The following is a 16,505-nucleotide window of genomic DNA, read 5'->3' as shown; positions in this document are numbered from 1 at the left end:
AATTTGCTATACTATGCTTTTGAAAGTGAAATAAATATGACATCAAACCCTAGAAATAAACCAAAGCCAGATCGGTGTATTAATTAAGAATTCTCTAGTAGGACAATGTCTCTGTTTCTCATTATTAAGGTTCACAATAGTAAAAGTAAGTCAACGTAATAATGTTGCTTTTTAAATCAATCAGCTAATAATGTATCTCTGATTAAAGTTGTGGCTATTACGAAGGCTTAAGCTCTCTCCAAATTAATTGATAAAATAAATTGGGTGATAAGTGATATAATTTAGCTTCTTTAATCTTTGTAGAATGTATCATATATTTTTATATATTTATTGCACTGTGTGCATTTGTGCTACTGTTTTTCAAAACATTTCTATAGTCCTTCTAACTCATTCTAGTAGCAGTTCTTTTGATCCAACTTATGAGAAGCATTGAGTACCAGCAAGAAACAAGCAGAAACTCCCAAAGGCAACTGTGGGATGTCAGTAATGGTCTTATGCCTTGCTGTCGCAGCTTTTGTAGTACTTCAAGTAGTAACCACTGAAGGTAACTAATGAATCCTACATAAGCTACAATTTTAGGGCAGTTTTACTCTTTATTTTTGCGAATAATACAGTATATCCAGATGAATCCATAAAAAAGATACAATCTAATTTTAGAGTATGAAGGCTCCATTCCAGTGTTCTAAAGGGAGCATTTTCATTTTGTTCTTCCAAATGTACTGCTATTTTAAGGAACATCTGCCTTCTAAAAAATATATTATGCTAACATATTTTTGACCATTTTTTTTAATACAGTATACCTGAACTGAAAGTCTTGTAACATGTTTTATTTATCCATTAAAAATAGCATAACCTAACATAACTCAAACTTACAAAATCCAGTTCAGGTTTGTGGGGGCCTTAAGTCTCTCTCAGCAGCACTAGGCACAAGACAGAGCCAACCTTTCATGCGTTGTCCATTGAAGGACACATGTCTTACATTTGTGCTCATAAAGTAGAGAAAACTCTGACTAATTTTAATTTTGTAATGGACTGACATTCCTTATAGCTTTTCGCTTGTCTTGTGTCCATTTTTCACGACTGAAAACTGTTTTAGAATATTAGAACTTTTGGACAATTTAGACTAGATCAGGCCATTCAGCACAACAAAGCTTGCCAGTCCTATCCACTCGATTCTTCTAAAAAAACATCAAGTTGAGTTTTGAAAGTCCTACCGTCTACCACGCTACTTGGTAGCTTATTCCAAGTGTCTGTGGTTCGCTATGTAAAGAAAAACTTCCTAATGCTTTACCCTTAACAAGTTTCCAACTGTGCTTTTTATGACCTTAACTTGGCTAGGTGAATATTAAAAGAGAGAATGGATATATAGCAGATGGATACTCAAGTAATGAGAATGCTACTCATTTAAAAATGTTTTTATGATACAATTCCCATTTAACTTGTTGCCTTATCCAATGTTGGTTTGTGCCTAGAGCCTGATGCTGCTCTGAAACTCGGATGGATTAAGTGAATTTGAAAATGGGTTAATAAGAGATGAAAAATACTCATGGGCGGCACGGTGTCGCAGTGGTAGTACTGCTGCCTCGCAGTTAGGAGACCCAGGTTCCCTTCCTGGGTCCTCCCTGCGTGGAGTTTACATGTTCTCCCCGTGTCTGCGTGGGTTTCCTCCCAGAGTCCAAAGACATGCAGGTTAGGTGGATTGGCGATTCTAAATTGGCGCTTGGTGTGTGGGTGTGTTTGTGTATGTCCTGCGGTGGGTTGGCACCCTGTCCAGGATTGGTTCCTGCCTTGTGCCCTGTGTTGGCTGGGATTGGCTCCAGCAAACCCCCGTGACCCTGTGTTTGGATTCAGTGGGTTGGAAAATGGATGGATGGATGGAAAAATGGATAGATGGATGGAAAATACTCATTGATAACTACAGTACCTCTAAAGCCATTGCCCTCACAAAATCCTTCAAACTTTATTACATTACCTCTATGGAATGATTCAGGTAGTTAAAGAGGATTACATCAAGAACAAGCTCTTCTCCTCTTATAACAGAGTATGGGAGATTTAGAGATATGAAGAATGACTGAAAAACCACCAGCTGCAAAAGAAAGAAAAGCACTTGTAAATCAAAATCAAATTATAAACAAAACTAAATATTTGTCCAGGAAACTATTCTGTACCTCTTCTGAAATGCTAGTCAGACCTAGACCAAGATTTTCTGACATAACAAAAGCACTGGCTATCCAAGAAGTGATAGTGTCAGGAGCAACCACATCCATGTCAACAGTTGTTGAGGCCCTTCATAAGATAACAAAGCAAAGTAAAGAAATTGAATTATAAAATGACATGTAACGCTGATGAAAACTAAACTATTGCAGATTATTTAAAGTATAGTATAAGTGTTTTATTGAACTTATTAGGAACCTGCTCTTAGCTGAAGCAAATTGATAGTTTAAAAAGTAATATAACTTCCCTTCAAATATAAAGGCAAATAGAAAAGAACAGCAAAGTATACAAAACCTTTAACAGAAAAAGGCAGTTACACTACAAAACAATGAGAAAACATAAATTGGTTTGACACATTAAATTTTAATGAAATATTTTGCTTGGCTTTGCTTGAAAATAGTAATATGCACAGCATCACATGCATTGCTAGACAAATTTGTGGCCATTTATGGAATTTATATAAACGTAATGTGTGAGACAGACAGTGGGTTTTTTGTTATTTGTCAATTTAATTTAACCTTTAGTTAGGTAGTTTTTAATTATTTAAATATGGCAATTGATTGATAAAAAGTAAAATACAATCAAGTAAGTTAATATATAGAAATACATAGAATAAATTGAACTGTTTGTGTAAGGTTATCCTATTATACGGAGGTTAGCAGCCAAGACTTAGCAGTAAATATCTGAATGGAGGAGTGCCTTAATTGTATTTAAAATTATGGAGAATATTACACATGGTATTGGGATGTTAAAAAACAGAGGACAAATAAAATGACATTATGATAAACTTTTTACTACAGAAATTCATAAAATATCTCAAAAGAAGTAAACAAATATAGGTTCATTTCTACATATTACTTCTTTTCATTTTCTAAAATCTAAGTATATAGCAAATAATCCAGTGTTCATTGTTATTTTTTACCCTGTATATGTTACATTCCAGATCCAGGTCTCGGGGAAATTGCTCCTGATTGTTTTTGTTTCTGTGGTAGATGATTCAGGAAGACTCTTATCAGTGGCAGCAAACACATAATCCATTGCAGCTGATAAATAAAAAAAGGAAATATGTACTGTACTAGCAAAATACCCGCGCTTCACAGTGGAGAAGTAGTGTGTTAAAGAAGTTATGAAAAAGAAAAGGAAACATTTTAAAAATAACGTAACATGATTGTCAATGTAATTTTTTTGTCACTGTTATGAGTGTTGCTGTCATCAAGGATTTGATTATCATTATTTCAATCAGGTTCGTATTTGGAGGATGTGTTGTGTTCAAGTTATATTCTGTGTTTGTCAACTGTTGTAAAGATAACAGGTTTCATTCATCGAAGTGTTCACTACCCAAATCAGTACTCATGAATCTAAGATGTTTAACAGGCATTCCCGGTATTAAGTTGTGAATATCCCTGACCATCTCATCTTCGTTTGCATAAGCACAGTCCTTCACCAGCAATTTTAACTCCGTGACAAAGTGATCAAAAGTCTCGTTTATACCCTTCTCTTTAAATTTGTATCTCGCGAATATCGTATTCATCTTAGGCATGACAAACGCCAGCGGCAGTGTGTCTATGAACTTAATTTAAACGTAAGCTTTACACCTTGCTTTCCTATTGATATGTCTACAAAGGCTTGTTCAGTTTCAGAGGGTTGTTCCTTTCTTACTGCATCAACAAACAGCTTGTCTTCCTCTTTATCTGAGACATCACACACTGCATACACGGGTTTGCCTTTCCCAGTCCTGCAAACTTTAGCGAAGTGGTTCAATTTACCACATTTTTTACACTGTCTTCCTTTAGCTGGACATTGACTTTTTCCACCGTGTGCTTTGTTTCTGCAGTACCTGCACTTATGAATATGCTTGAACGCGTCACATGCTTCATATTCTTTTGCTGCCTTCTCAATTGTGTAATGCGTTTTTTGTTCAGCGCTTCTTGGAGCTCTTGCTTGTTGTCTGCATACTGCGTTCACAGTCAGTTCACATGAGCCGCTCAGAGTACATGCACCGAATGTTCTCAGTTGTGGTTGTGCTATCTCGTGTGATCTTGCGATGTCCACGGCTTTATTTAATGTTAGCTAAGACCCGGCACTTAAAAGTTTCTCTTGCACTTTCGCTGAGTTTGGGCCAAACACTATTCTATCCCTGACCGTCTCATCTTCGTTTGCATAAGCACAGTCCTTCACCAGCAATTTTAACTCCATTACAAAGTGATCAAATGTCTCATTTATACCCTGTGTCTTCTCATTAAACTTGTATCTCGCGAATATCATATTCGTCTTTGGCATGACAAATGCCAGCGGCACCGTGTCTATGAACTTAATTTAAACATAAGTTTTACACCTTGCTTTCCTATTGATATGTCTACAAAGGAAATCGCTACTCGTGAATCTAAGATGTTTAACAGGCATTCCCTGTATTAACTTTTTGATTTGCCTGAGAATATTTAGCGGCAGACTGTCTATTGGATTGCTGCTGACGGACGGCCTTATATGGGTAGGCACGGGTATGGGTGACGCAATATAGGCAGGCAGCCAACTATGTGGGAGGCGTGGTGATGGGGGACGCAACTCCACCTCACACGGCGACCGAGCTGCAGGCTATGGCCGTATATATGTACGTAAGTAGGATTTACCGTTACGTGTAGAATTTCAAAATGAAACCTGCTTAACTTTTGTAAGGAAGCTGTAAGGAATGAGCCTGCCAAATTTCTACCTACACGGGAAGTTGGAGAATTAGTGATGAGTGAGTGAGTCAGTCAGTCAGTATATCTGTCAGTCAGTGAGGGCTTTGCCTTTTATTAGTATAGATATATACATATATTGTATATTTATATGTATATATATATATATATATATAAATAAGTCACTAATTAATCTATACAATGATATATATGTGAATCTTAAATAACATGTGTTATCTATCTGTAGAGGACTTGGTCTAGGTAAATTAACAATGTTAAACCGCACATTTCTTAAATTAGGCAAAGTTATGTAAATTTGCTAGGCTAAAGAAGTGTTTTTAAAGGACTGCTTCCAGCCATTGTTTTAACCTCATTGTTTTTTTTCAATTGTGTTTTTTAACCATCCACTCTGCGCCTATTTTATGGATTATTTATTTATTGAAGATTTTGATAGACACTGCGCTTTCATTTGGACACTGTTTTGTTGGTTTTAATAAAAGCACTTAGCACTTTTTTACACTATCCCCTTGCTTTGTTGTGCCTCACTGCCGTTCTCAATGGTGACATTACAGACAGTGCAGTGTTCAAGGGCTCCCAGAAGCGAGATGGGAGCATGAAGTGAACCCGCATTGTCACAATGATCTTAGTGAAAGCACTACTTCAGACCACTAACTATTCTCCAGGCACAGCACAAAAAGAATCCGCCAGGTCAATCTAGTGGTATCTCAAATATATGAATAATGACTGAAAGAAGAGTATGTGTGTGTGTGAGAGAGAGAGACAGAGAACTGAAATAAAGAAAGACAGTGAGAAAACAAAGGGACCCACTTGTCTTATTGTAATGACTATGTTTCAAAGGCAGCTCTGCATGAGGGTCATACTGTCACTTGTGTGTAAAATATATATACTCAGCAAAAAAAGAAACGTTCCTTTTTCCAGGACTGTGTATTTCAACAATAATGTTTTAAAAATCCAAATAACTTTACAGATCTTCATTGTAAAGGGTTTAAACAATGTTTTCCATGCATGTTCAATTAACCATAATCAATTAATTAACATGCACCTGTGGAATGGTCGTTAAGACCTTAACAGCTTACAGAAAGTAGGCATTTAAGGTCACAGTTCTAAAAATGCAGGACACTAAAGAGACTTGTCTACCGACTGTGAAAAACACCCAAAGAAAGATGCCCAGGGTCCCTGCTCATCTGCGTGAACGTGCATTAGGCATGCTGCAGGGAGGCATGAGGACTGCTGATGTGGCTAGGGCAATAAATTGCCATGTCCGCACTGTGAGACACCTAAGACAGCGCTACAGGGAGACAGGAAGGACAGCTGATCATCCTCGCAGTGGAAGAGCCCGGATCTCAATCCCATTGAGCATGTCTGGGACCTGTTGGATCGCAGGGTGAGAGCTAGGGCCATTACCTCCTGAAATGTCCAGGAACTTGCAGGTGCCTTGATGGAAGAGTGGGGTAACATCTCACAGCAAGAACTGACAAATCTGGTCCAGTCCATGAGGAGGAGATGCACTGCAGTACTTCAAGCAGCTGGTGGCCACACCAGATACTGACTGGTACTTTTGATTTTGAGCCTCCCTTCATTCAGGGACACATTGTGAAACATTTTTAGTTTATGTCTTATGGTGTTGACTCTTTTAGTGTTCATACAAATATTTACACATTAAGTTTACTGAAAGTAAAAACAGTTGAAAGTCAGAGGATGTTTCTTTTTTGCTGAGTATATATATATATATATAAATTCTATTATTATATAAAACAATTTTTAAAAACAACTCTTACCTTAAGTTAAAAAGTAAGAAATAAGTCTCTCATACATCACTCATAAAATAAAAGCTTGGGTGCTTTTCATCAATCAACATTCAAAAACACTTCTTAAAATCTTAGCAAAAGCATCCACGCTTTTATTTTATGAGTGATGTATGAGAGATATATAGATATATATATATATATATATATATATATATTGTGAAACCTGGCCCCGGCACAGACAGACGGACAACATTGTTTCACCACACACCATTTATTTTCACCAATATTATTTACAGTTCGTGCTCACGTGCACCCCCAGTGCCTTCTTGCACCGATTTCCCCAAGTCCAGGCCCACAGTCTCTTGTGCCTTCCTGGCCGCCTCCCGTCCTCTCTCTCCAGTTCCGTCTACTTCCTCCCGACTTCCACCAATGACTGGAGGGAGGCGGCCCCTTAAATAATGCCCCGGATGAGCCCCAGGTGCTTCCGCCATCCGTTCCCTGCCACGCCCCAGCGTGGCGGAAGTGTCGGCTGCCTTCCTGGCAGCTCTCCGGCGCCACACAAAGTCTTCCCCACGGCACTTCCTGGTGTGGCGGAAGTGTCGGGCTCCCGGGATATTAGGCACTGGGGCGCCGCCTGGCGGTGGCCACGGGCCCCTGCAGGGCTGGGCTTCCATGCCCTGTACCCGAGGCCCCCTGAACCAGGACGGACGCCCCACTCTGTCTGGAGGAGGCACTCGCCCTCCTCACGTCCTCCAAGGTGTCCCAGCCGGGCTCCAGCCCCAGCCGCGACCGTGCGGGATAAACCGGCATCGGGCGCCGCCTGGCGGTGACCACGGGCCCCTACAGGGCTGGGCTTCCATGCCCTGTACCCGTGGTCCCCAACAGAACCAGGACGGACGCCCCCTCGCGGTGTGGAGGAGGCACAAGCCCTCCTCTCGTCCTCCAAGGCGTCCCGGCCGGGCTCCAGCTCCGGCCGGCGACTGCATGGGATCAACCGGCATCGGGGCGCCGCCTGGCGGTAACCACGGGCCCCTACAGGGTAGGGCTTCCATGCCCTCGACCCGTGGCTCCCAATAGAACCAGGACGGATGCCCCCTCGCGGTCTGGAGGAGGCACAAGCCCTCCTCACGTCCTCCTGGGCGTCCCGGCCGGGCTCCAGCCCGGCCGGGGACCACATATATATATATATATATATATATATATATATATATATTATTTTCAACTTTTTTGTCTTGTTTTAGTATAATTTTGTAATAAATATTTTAACGCTTCCTTTAATATTTCTATCCATTACTAGCACCATCTATTGGTGAAATCTTGAACTATTCTTCACATGAAAATTTCATTGCTTAATTAACATTGATTAACTGATCAATTAGTGAAACTGATTATTGCTTCATGTATTGTCATTGGAAGTGAGTAAGTGTGTGAAATTTCAGGTCATTTGGACAATAGGAAGTGGGTTAAATATCAATTACAAGATTTGTACCAGACAAAAAACAGGTGAAGTTAAAAGAAGTGTGGTAAAATAGTCTGGTGACTCTGGTGGTTTGTTTTTCTATGCTTACTTATCTTGATTCGTGCTCAAATTAATTTAAATCAGGAAACAAACGTGGCCAGCGTTAGCACCTTAGTTGAGCTGTTAAGTGTGTTTTCTTGGCTTGTAGCAAGATGAAGGACACACCAATTACTATTAAAGCAGCTTTTTTTGTACAAAGGAAGGCAAGATGTACACTATCAAAATCATTTTGTCCTAAAATCATTAATTATGTTAGGCTGGTCTCTCTACAATTTGTGATACATCCTAATATGGCCTTTAACCTTTTGTGCTGTTGAGAGGTTTGTATCTTGAAGGCTAGCCTTGTATAATTCTGCTGTCCAAGTTTTCATTAAATAATATTTATGACATGTTCACTACTTCACTGTGCAGGACTTTGGTAATAACAGAAACAGTTATTATAGGGTGTATCTTTACATCAACTGCAATTTTTCTTTTTAAATTGTCTGCTGTGACACTTAGAAATAGATTGTTTTACAAGATAGTCTATATTGCTTTGCCATAAAGAATCTCATTGTATATTTCTTCAGTCACACATATGTGTTCAGGGACTACTGAAGGACTCTTTTAATGGGAATTCTCCTCTGGATCGGGGTTGCCTAATGCTCTTTCTTCTCCTTCCTCTGCAGGACAGAAGACAAACACTTGTTCCACCTCTGATGTGATTCCATCATACGCCCTCCTCAACCTGCATCTTCCTGCCCGGATCCTATATAAAGCACCTACTACTCAAATCACTTCAGTCTGATCTTGGACTCCCGTCTGAAAATACTTATCGCTTGTACCACATTTTTATTTTTGTTTTCTCCACAGAGTATACAGGAATCACAAAAGTGCCCCAATTCTTTCTGATTTGTACTTGTATCATTCATACTCTTCCTTAATTTTTAAATTTCAGCATCTAAACTGCTTTCTTTAATTTCTCAGGCACAAAAGTCCCGTGCAATAATCAAGAACACACTGTGCTTTTTGGCCCATATGAATCTTTTAATCTCAAATCAATCTAATTGTTTGTGTATACAGCAAAAATTAGCATTTTCACTATACTGTCCCAAAAGCGAATGCCAATACCACCATACAAAATAATAAATTAAACTGTATAAGAGATTTCACTTACATATGCCTGTAAATGTAATCACATCAGGTGGCAGCATGGCATCAGTCATCACCTTTAGGTTCGATGTCTAAAAATAAAAGTACAGTATCTCTAAAAGAACTTGTGCTGCCTTTTACAGTCTGCCCCAAAACATTACACAATGGTACTTTGGTTTGAAATTAAGGGTATTTCAGACAAGAGTTATATTTAAAGGTAAGAATATACTGTATAACAAAATACACTTTTTTTACCTAAAAATACATCCTTTATATACATGGTCAGACTTGCAAACCCAATTCAAGACTGTGGGAGGACTGAGTCTAGCATAAGGCAGGAACCTACCATGGACAGGTAGTCAGCCCATCAGAGAGTTTACTCACAGTCCGTTTAGAATCAGCCATCAACCTAACATGAACACTCACTGGGATTTTGTGATAATTCAGGAGTACACAGACATGGAGAGAATGAAATTGTAACAGGGCACAATATTCAAGCCAAAGAGGCTAGATCTGTAAAGAAGCAGTGTTAACCATGAAACTGCATTAATGTTTTGAACCTTGATATCTGTACTTTACTTGTGTTTTTTTGCATTTGTTTTTAATTGAGGTGAAGAACCATGAGAGGAGAAAGAACAAGGGTGCAGTGGTTAGCACTGCGGCCTCATAGCTCCAGGAGAAAAAATGAATTCTGTTCTGGTAACCTTCTATATGGACTTTGTACTTTCTTCTACTATCCTCATTGTTTTTCTCCAAAATAAGAAAAAATATGTACAGTGGTGTGAAAAAGTATTTGCCCCCTTCCTGATTTCTTATTCTTTTGCATGTTTGTCACACAAAATGTTTCTGATCATCAAACACATTTAACCATTAGTCAAATATAACACAAGTAAACACAAAATGCAGTTTTTAAATGATGGTTTTTATTATTTAGGGAGAAAAAAATCCAAACCTACATGGCCCTGTGTGAAAAAGTAATTGCCCCCTGAACCTAATAACTGGTTGGGCCACCCTTAGCAGCAATAACTGCAATCAAGCATTTGCGATAACTTGCAATGAGTCTTTTACAGCGCTCTGGAGGGATTTTGGCCCACTCATATTTGCAGAATTGTTGTAATTCAGCTTTATTTGAGGGTTTTCTAGCATGAACAGCCTTTTTAAGGTCATGCCATAGCATCTCAATTGGATTCAGGTCAGGACTTTGACTAGGCCACTCCAAAGTCTTCATTTTGTTTTTCACACCACTGTAGGTTACGATAACTGAATATAAGTCTGTATATGGATGCCCTGTAAATTCCTTGTCTGGCACCATTTTCAGAGTTTACTTCTAATCCTGCCAGAATCTGAACTCTGAATTCCCACAGCTCTAAAATAGGTGCATGTATATTTCTAAAGACAAATATTTTCAAAAGGTCAAGTAATGGTCAAATAATTTCCCAAGTTCATATTAAAAATCAGAGACACATTTTCATTTTGCCCTTTTTCCAAGAAGAACTCAAAGTACTGGTAATTACTTAAAGAAATCCAGGCTCTCATTATAACACTCCAGTTTCTGACATCTCTTTTCTAAAGAAACTTTAGGCCATAATGAAACATATTTCAGGTTCTCACTATGAATAATAATATTGATATTCTAAAATATTACCTCAAATACAGAGAAAGATCTGTCATTTTCTTGGAAATTACTGTTTTGATTGTTTGTACCATATAGAGCCAGATCTTTGGCAACCTGATACAGATTGAAAAACAAAAACAAATGCAGATATAACTCATTAATATAATGATCTACAGTGAAATCCTATTTCCTTATGAAGAAGGGAATAAGAAACAAGAAAAGTGTCAAATGCATTAGTAAACAACCAATAAATCTAAAAATATAAACTACTTTGTTATTCATTACTTATTATGTCTAACTTTGATTGCATAAAATGTTTCAATATTAGAAAAAAAAACATGACTAACAGACAATAGATAGAGAAACTCAGTTTTAACTTGTTCATATAGAAAGATGGCCCATTTGAGCCTGGCATTCACAACCTTCTGTCAGCTTGGGGACTCCCATGTTCATGCAGTAAAACTTGAGACTTAAATATGAACGGCACTGTCAACACCATAATTCAGCATATAATGGGTTCAATCTTAAATCTAAAATTTATTTTCCCCTTTCCTCACAAGAGCCCATTTATGTGTCGGATGCATTATTAAATATAGAGCATAGCTGGCCTGACATTCTGTTAACCTAGCTACTTGTGGCCTGAGATGGTACAGTTGTGTTTTAAAATGCTCATAAGTTGGTTTTAAAGTCATTTTTGTAATAAACTAGGGGGCTTTGCCCTCTGCTTGCTTCGCTTGCCCAAATCCTCCCCGCCCCCCCAGACACGCTATGTGCCAGCCACTCGTGTTGTGAAGTGGGGGCTGAACACACGCTAAGGAGAAGCAGTCGGATCAGCTGCTGGCTTGCTGCTGCTGTCTAGCTGTGTGTTCTGCTTGTCACGGTGCTCATCAATCATTTAAAAGCCTGTAAAACAGCTGTCCTTTTGTCTCACTGCCTTGTCTCGCGAGCGTTAAAGTGTCTCTGAGAAAGTCATGTATCATCTCCTTCCAAGCCTTCCAAGATATTTTTTCATAATAGAGGGATATGTTTTGGTGGAGCACTGGCCAAATAATAAAGAAGTGACTGTCTTCCACAGCACTTGATAAAGTATTTACTTCTTACAGTCAACTTTGAGGTTTCCTACAATGAGTGTTATATAATAAAATTGATTATGCAGTGTAAACAGGTAGTTACAGTATATTATTAGTAAATTTTAAAGAAACTGGATTAGAAATTGAAATATATTGTTTATAATATATACATACTGTATACTGCACTTCTGTGGCTACCTCCTGTATATATCTAACACAGGCCGGTCACCGACCATCTTAATCAGGAATGCATTGCTCAAAAAATTAATACTAGAAGTTAAGTGTTTAGGACTGTAGAAGTAGATCCATTGAATTAAATAAAAATGTTTGTTTTTATAAGTGAAAGGGTGCCAATACTGTATAGATCCAATCATCCTACCAGTTTTCTCTCACTCTTTAAATGGGAAAAGGGGCTTGAGCAGAGTGTTTTTGAAAGAGCTTTTGTTAATAAGCACTGAGTAACGCATTCAGAGCTGGGCTAATGGGCCCTGAGCTGAATCTGGACTGTAAATATCAATTAGATAGATAGATAGATAGATAGATAGATAGATAGATAGATAGATAGATAGATAGATAGATAGATAGATAGATAGATAGATAGATAGATAGATAGATAGATACTTTATTAATCCCAAGGGGAAATTCACATACTCCAGCAGCAGCATGCTGATAAAGAACAATATTAAATTAAAGAGCGATAAAAATCAAGGTATAACAGACAGCCAATAACTTTGTATAATATTAACATTTACCCCCCCGGGTGGAATTGAAGAGTCGCATAGTGTGGGGGAGGAATATTAGTTGATATATAAGACTTTATGAACAAGAAGAACACAAAGTTCAGTAGTATATTAATGTCTTCAGCTACATTTCTAAGTTATACCTGTCCGATATTTCATTAAAAGCTGCAATTCTAAACATTAAATCGAAATAAAAGAAAAAGCTGACACTTTCATAACGTGTAGAAATGTCAAATCCCTGGTCATGCCAGACACATCAAACAACCTCCTATAATCTAAAATTCACAATTAGAAACTTAACATTAACAATCTCTTTATATTTTCTAATGTATATATAATACTTGGGAATGAACACTTACCATGTCTTCAGAGAGTTCATTTGCATCCCCAAGTAATTTTGCACTTTTATCAACAACTAAAATCCCAACCAAAGAATTAGGCTCAGTAACTTTGACTTGAAGTGAAACTGCATTAGATGGCTGGACCTGTTTGTTGCTCCATGAAAGGTTAACCTGATTAAATACAGAGAAAGGCAGCACAAGAACAAAAATGGTTAAAATTGGTAAAATATTGTAAATATGAAAAAAAGGCAGAAATTCATTATAAAATGGGTTTCTAAAACAAATATTTATCCTCTTAACTATGAGATATTTGTTAAAATATTAGATATTATTTAATAGCAATATCTTCACTCCTGCAGAATTAAATCATCAAGAATATTCTTTCAGTATTCTACCATTCACCCTGTTGGGCTAATGTATAAGGACAGCTTTGCAGAAATCCAGAAGTGAATGCTCATGCTACATGTTAAGTACAGTGTTCTTATGGCTAAAGAATGGAAGATGGGGACATGTTGTAATGGGCAGCTGGGATGCTTACCCGGCTGGGACGATGGAGGACAGCCCTCCTGGTCTGCTACACTGCCACGGAGAAGGGAAGCTCAGCCCTGCTGTGGCTCATGGACTCTGCCAGGGGGCGTGTGGAGAACGGCTGAGCCCTCCTGTGCAAGGCTGCCATCTCATCTAGAAGTGCAGCCAGAAGCTGATCATGGAACAGCTGGAGCACTTCCGGGTGCTCTATAAAAGCAGACAGCTGCCACAACTCAGCAAGCCGGAGTCGGGTGGCAGAGGACAGAGCTTAGAGGAGTGGAGCCAGCTAGGAACGTGGAAGAAGGGACTGAGTACTGTGGTGATTGGTGCACGGAAAAGGAAAATAAAGGAAAGGAAAATAAAGGAGTGTTGTGTGATGAAGTCGTGGTGTCTGTATATGGTCTGGGCTTTTGTTACAATGTCAAAAAGTAATATTTACATTTTTTACAGCTTTAAGCAAGAAATATGAAGCATTTTTAATCTACTGTACATATTTCTTTTTCTTGCTCATACTTTAGAAAGTTATTTTATGCCAATACATTTTTAACTGAGATGTATTTGTGGTATACCAGTACTAAAACTCCCTTTGCTATTTGTTGTATGTACCCATTAAATATACCAAACAAAAACTGACTTGTGACATCTATAGGTGAATAGTAGCTGCAAGAATAAGTTTCATATAGTATTAACTTCCTACTGTACTGTATAACCAACAACCAGAAACAGGCGACACAAAACACATGTTGTGTTGATGTTTTTATCAGTCCACTAGGGGGCACTGCATGCTGGTAGCTACAGCATAACATCCAACGCAATGTTATTTATGGCCCAATCACAGGTGCTACACAGTATTTTAACACAGCAATGCAAAAAATAGAAATATATATCTTGGGTTGAAAGTATTTCTTATATGTACCATGTATTTTTATGTCAAGTTAGCAATATGCAATTTGACCATATAAAAATCCAAGGAAACATTTCTGTATTAAAGATATCTATATATAAAATGCTAACATCTGCCTGCCTGTTTTAGACTTTGTCTAAAAGTTATGACAAGATATGTTCTTGGAATCCATAATAAACAAAAGAACAAGAGAAGCAACATCTGCTGAGCATCAGGTGCATTTTATAGAATGCAAGGACAACAAACTGAAACAAGTAAAAGAAATTAGGTAATGGCAACCTGGTTGCCATTGCCTTTTGGTTGTGTTTATGGCAAAGTAATCAAGAAACAAAATGATATCCACCATAAAGGCAGAAAGAAAACAAAGAGTAGAAACATCTGCTGAGAAGTCAATTAAGTGAAGAAGATCGAGAATGAATAAACAGAAATGACACTGAAATATACAGACAAGCAAGAAGTAATCCTGAATATAGCCTGGTGTGTTCTGGAAATACAAACATTTTAGGTCACAGCAATCTTGTGGCCAGAAACATTTACCCTAATAAAAGCATGGTCTTCTCAAACCTATCTATTCATAATCCCCCAAGACATGATACACATATGTTCAGAATTAACAATCAAGCGTAAGTATTGTGCTTATTGATCATCAAACATAGATGTTTTCCTACACGTAAATAATGAAAGGCAAAGTGACCTGTGGTTGTGTGTCTATGGCAAAGTGGCCAAAAAAACAAGTTATATAATGGCAGAAAGAAAAACAAGATCAGCGACATCTGCTGAGCATCAAGCAAATCACAGAAGGTGATCAAGTGACGATGGACAAGAAGGAATAAGGCATGCTGCTGAACCACATTGACAAAGAAGAAATAAATCTGAATATAGAGCAACTGTGCAGCAGACAAACACAATGGTTCATAGGCATGCAAGGCAACAAGCAGGATGCAGAGACAGAAATGAGTAGCGGCAATCAAAACATTGTAACAAATAGTTGAGACGTCCAACAGTATGACAGCATTGTTTTTACATCTTTACATCAATGTTTATTTGAAGACCAAAGTTACATTAGCAAGGTCAAGCTATATTTTTTAAAGTTGAAAATCAAAACATTTGTTGCCAAAACAGAAATGTTCTGCTTCCTCTAGATAAGTCAGCAGTTGTAATAAAATAGATTATGATTTCTAGAGAAACTGTACGAAGTGATTATTTAGAAAACATTTACTTCATTTTTATTTGCATTTATTTTAGGACTAGAGGTCCATGTGTTTCATTAGTAATTAAATAACTTTATTGAGCAGTCTAATTACAAGATTTTAACCATCATTTCCTAAGTGTTTTACATGATGGTTAGAACGTTATTTATATATTTCCTATACAAAACTCTTTGCAATAGGAAGAAGACGTACAATATTGCTGTCCTATTAAACAGGAACACCAAGAACACCAAAAAGGAATTGTAAAAATTGCATTGTTATACTTGAAATCTAATGTTGATAATTTTGCATATGAAATTTAACTGTTTATTTAGTCTCAAACACTTTTTATTATTAATAATTGCTGGTAGTAAAACTGACAAATAAAAAACAAAATACTAAATCATATCTACATTTTAATGACGACTTGGAACTCTGTGATGATGCAGTTCCACCATAACGTACACCCACTCTGTCATTTAACCATTTCAACCTAAACATACCTTATTTTGGAAGATATCTGTAATAGATATTTGTACTTGGTCACTGACAACTTCTCCATCATCTCTGACATAATACACAAGCACACTGGCAACAGGAGCCCAAGAGTAAGTGGCTGTGAGAAAAAAAGAAGACTCCGAGCTTTGGGCAGCTAAGATGGTATTTCCTTTTGAAATAACCTGTCAAATAAACATGAATTAGTTTGGTAAAATGTGTAACATTTCAAAAACTCTTACCTTGCTGATGTGGCAGGTGCCTGTTACTTGTGACAGCATTTGAGTTTAAATTAGTACACAAATTTACAGCAA

At 37.8% G+C, this 16,505-nt stretch overlaps 1 protein-coding gene across 1 annotated transcript in view; it reads right to left on the bottom strand.

Annotated features, from left to right (window-relative positions):
• cd109 (CD109 molecule) overlaps positions 1-16,505 on the bottom strand; it is a 127,280-nt gene that overhangs the window by 38,897 nt on the left and 71,878 nt on the right. The window contains exons 14-20 of the mRNA XM_039748031.1: positions 16,200-16,376; positions 13,093-13,245; positions 10,954-11,037; positions 9,334-9,400; positions 3,137-3,257; positions 2,169-2,286; positions 1,973-2,086 (exon numbers count right to left, since the gene is read on the bottom strand). Coding sequence (XP_039603965.1) covers positions 1,973-2,086; positions 2,169-2,286; positions 3,137-3,257; positions 9,334-9,400; positions 10,954-11,037; positions 13,093-13,245; positions 16,200-16,376 — 834 coding nt within the window. The remainder of the gene's footprint in view (positions 1-1,972; positions 2,087-2,168; positions 2,287-3,136; positions 3,258-9,333; positions 9,401-10,953; positions 11,038-13,092; positions 13,246-16,199; positions 16,377-16,505) is intronic.

Source organism: Polypterus senegalus, chromosome 3, assembly GCF_016835505.1.
Source record: "Polypterus senegalus isolate Bchr_013 chromosome 3, ASM1683550v1, whole genome shotgun sequence".
Classification (NCBI taxonomy): Eukaryota; Metazoa; Chordata; class Cladistia; order Polypteriformes; family Polypteridae; genus Polypterus; species Polypterus senegalus.
This window is presented reverse-complemented; position numbering and strand designations above follow the sequence as displayed.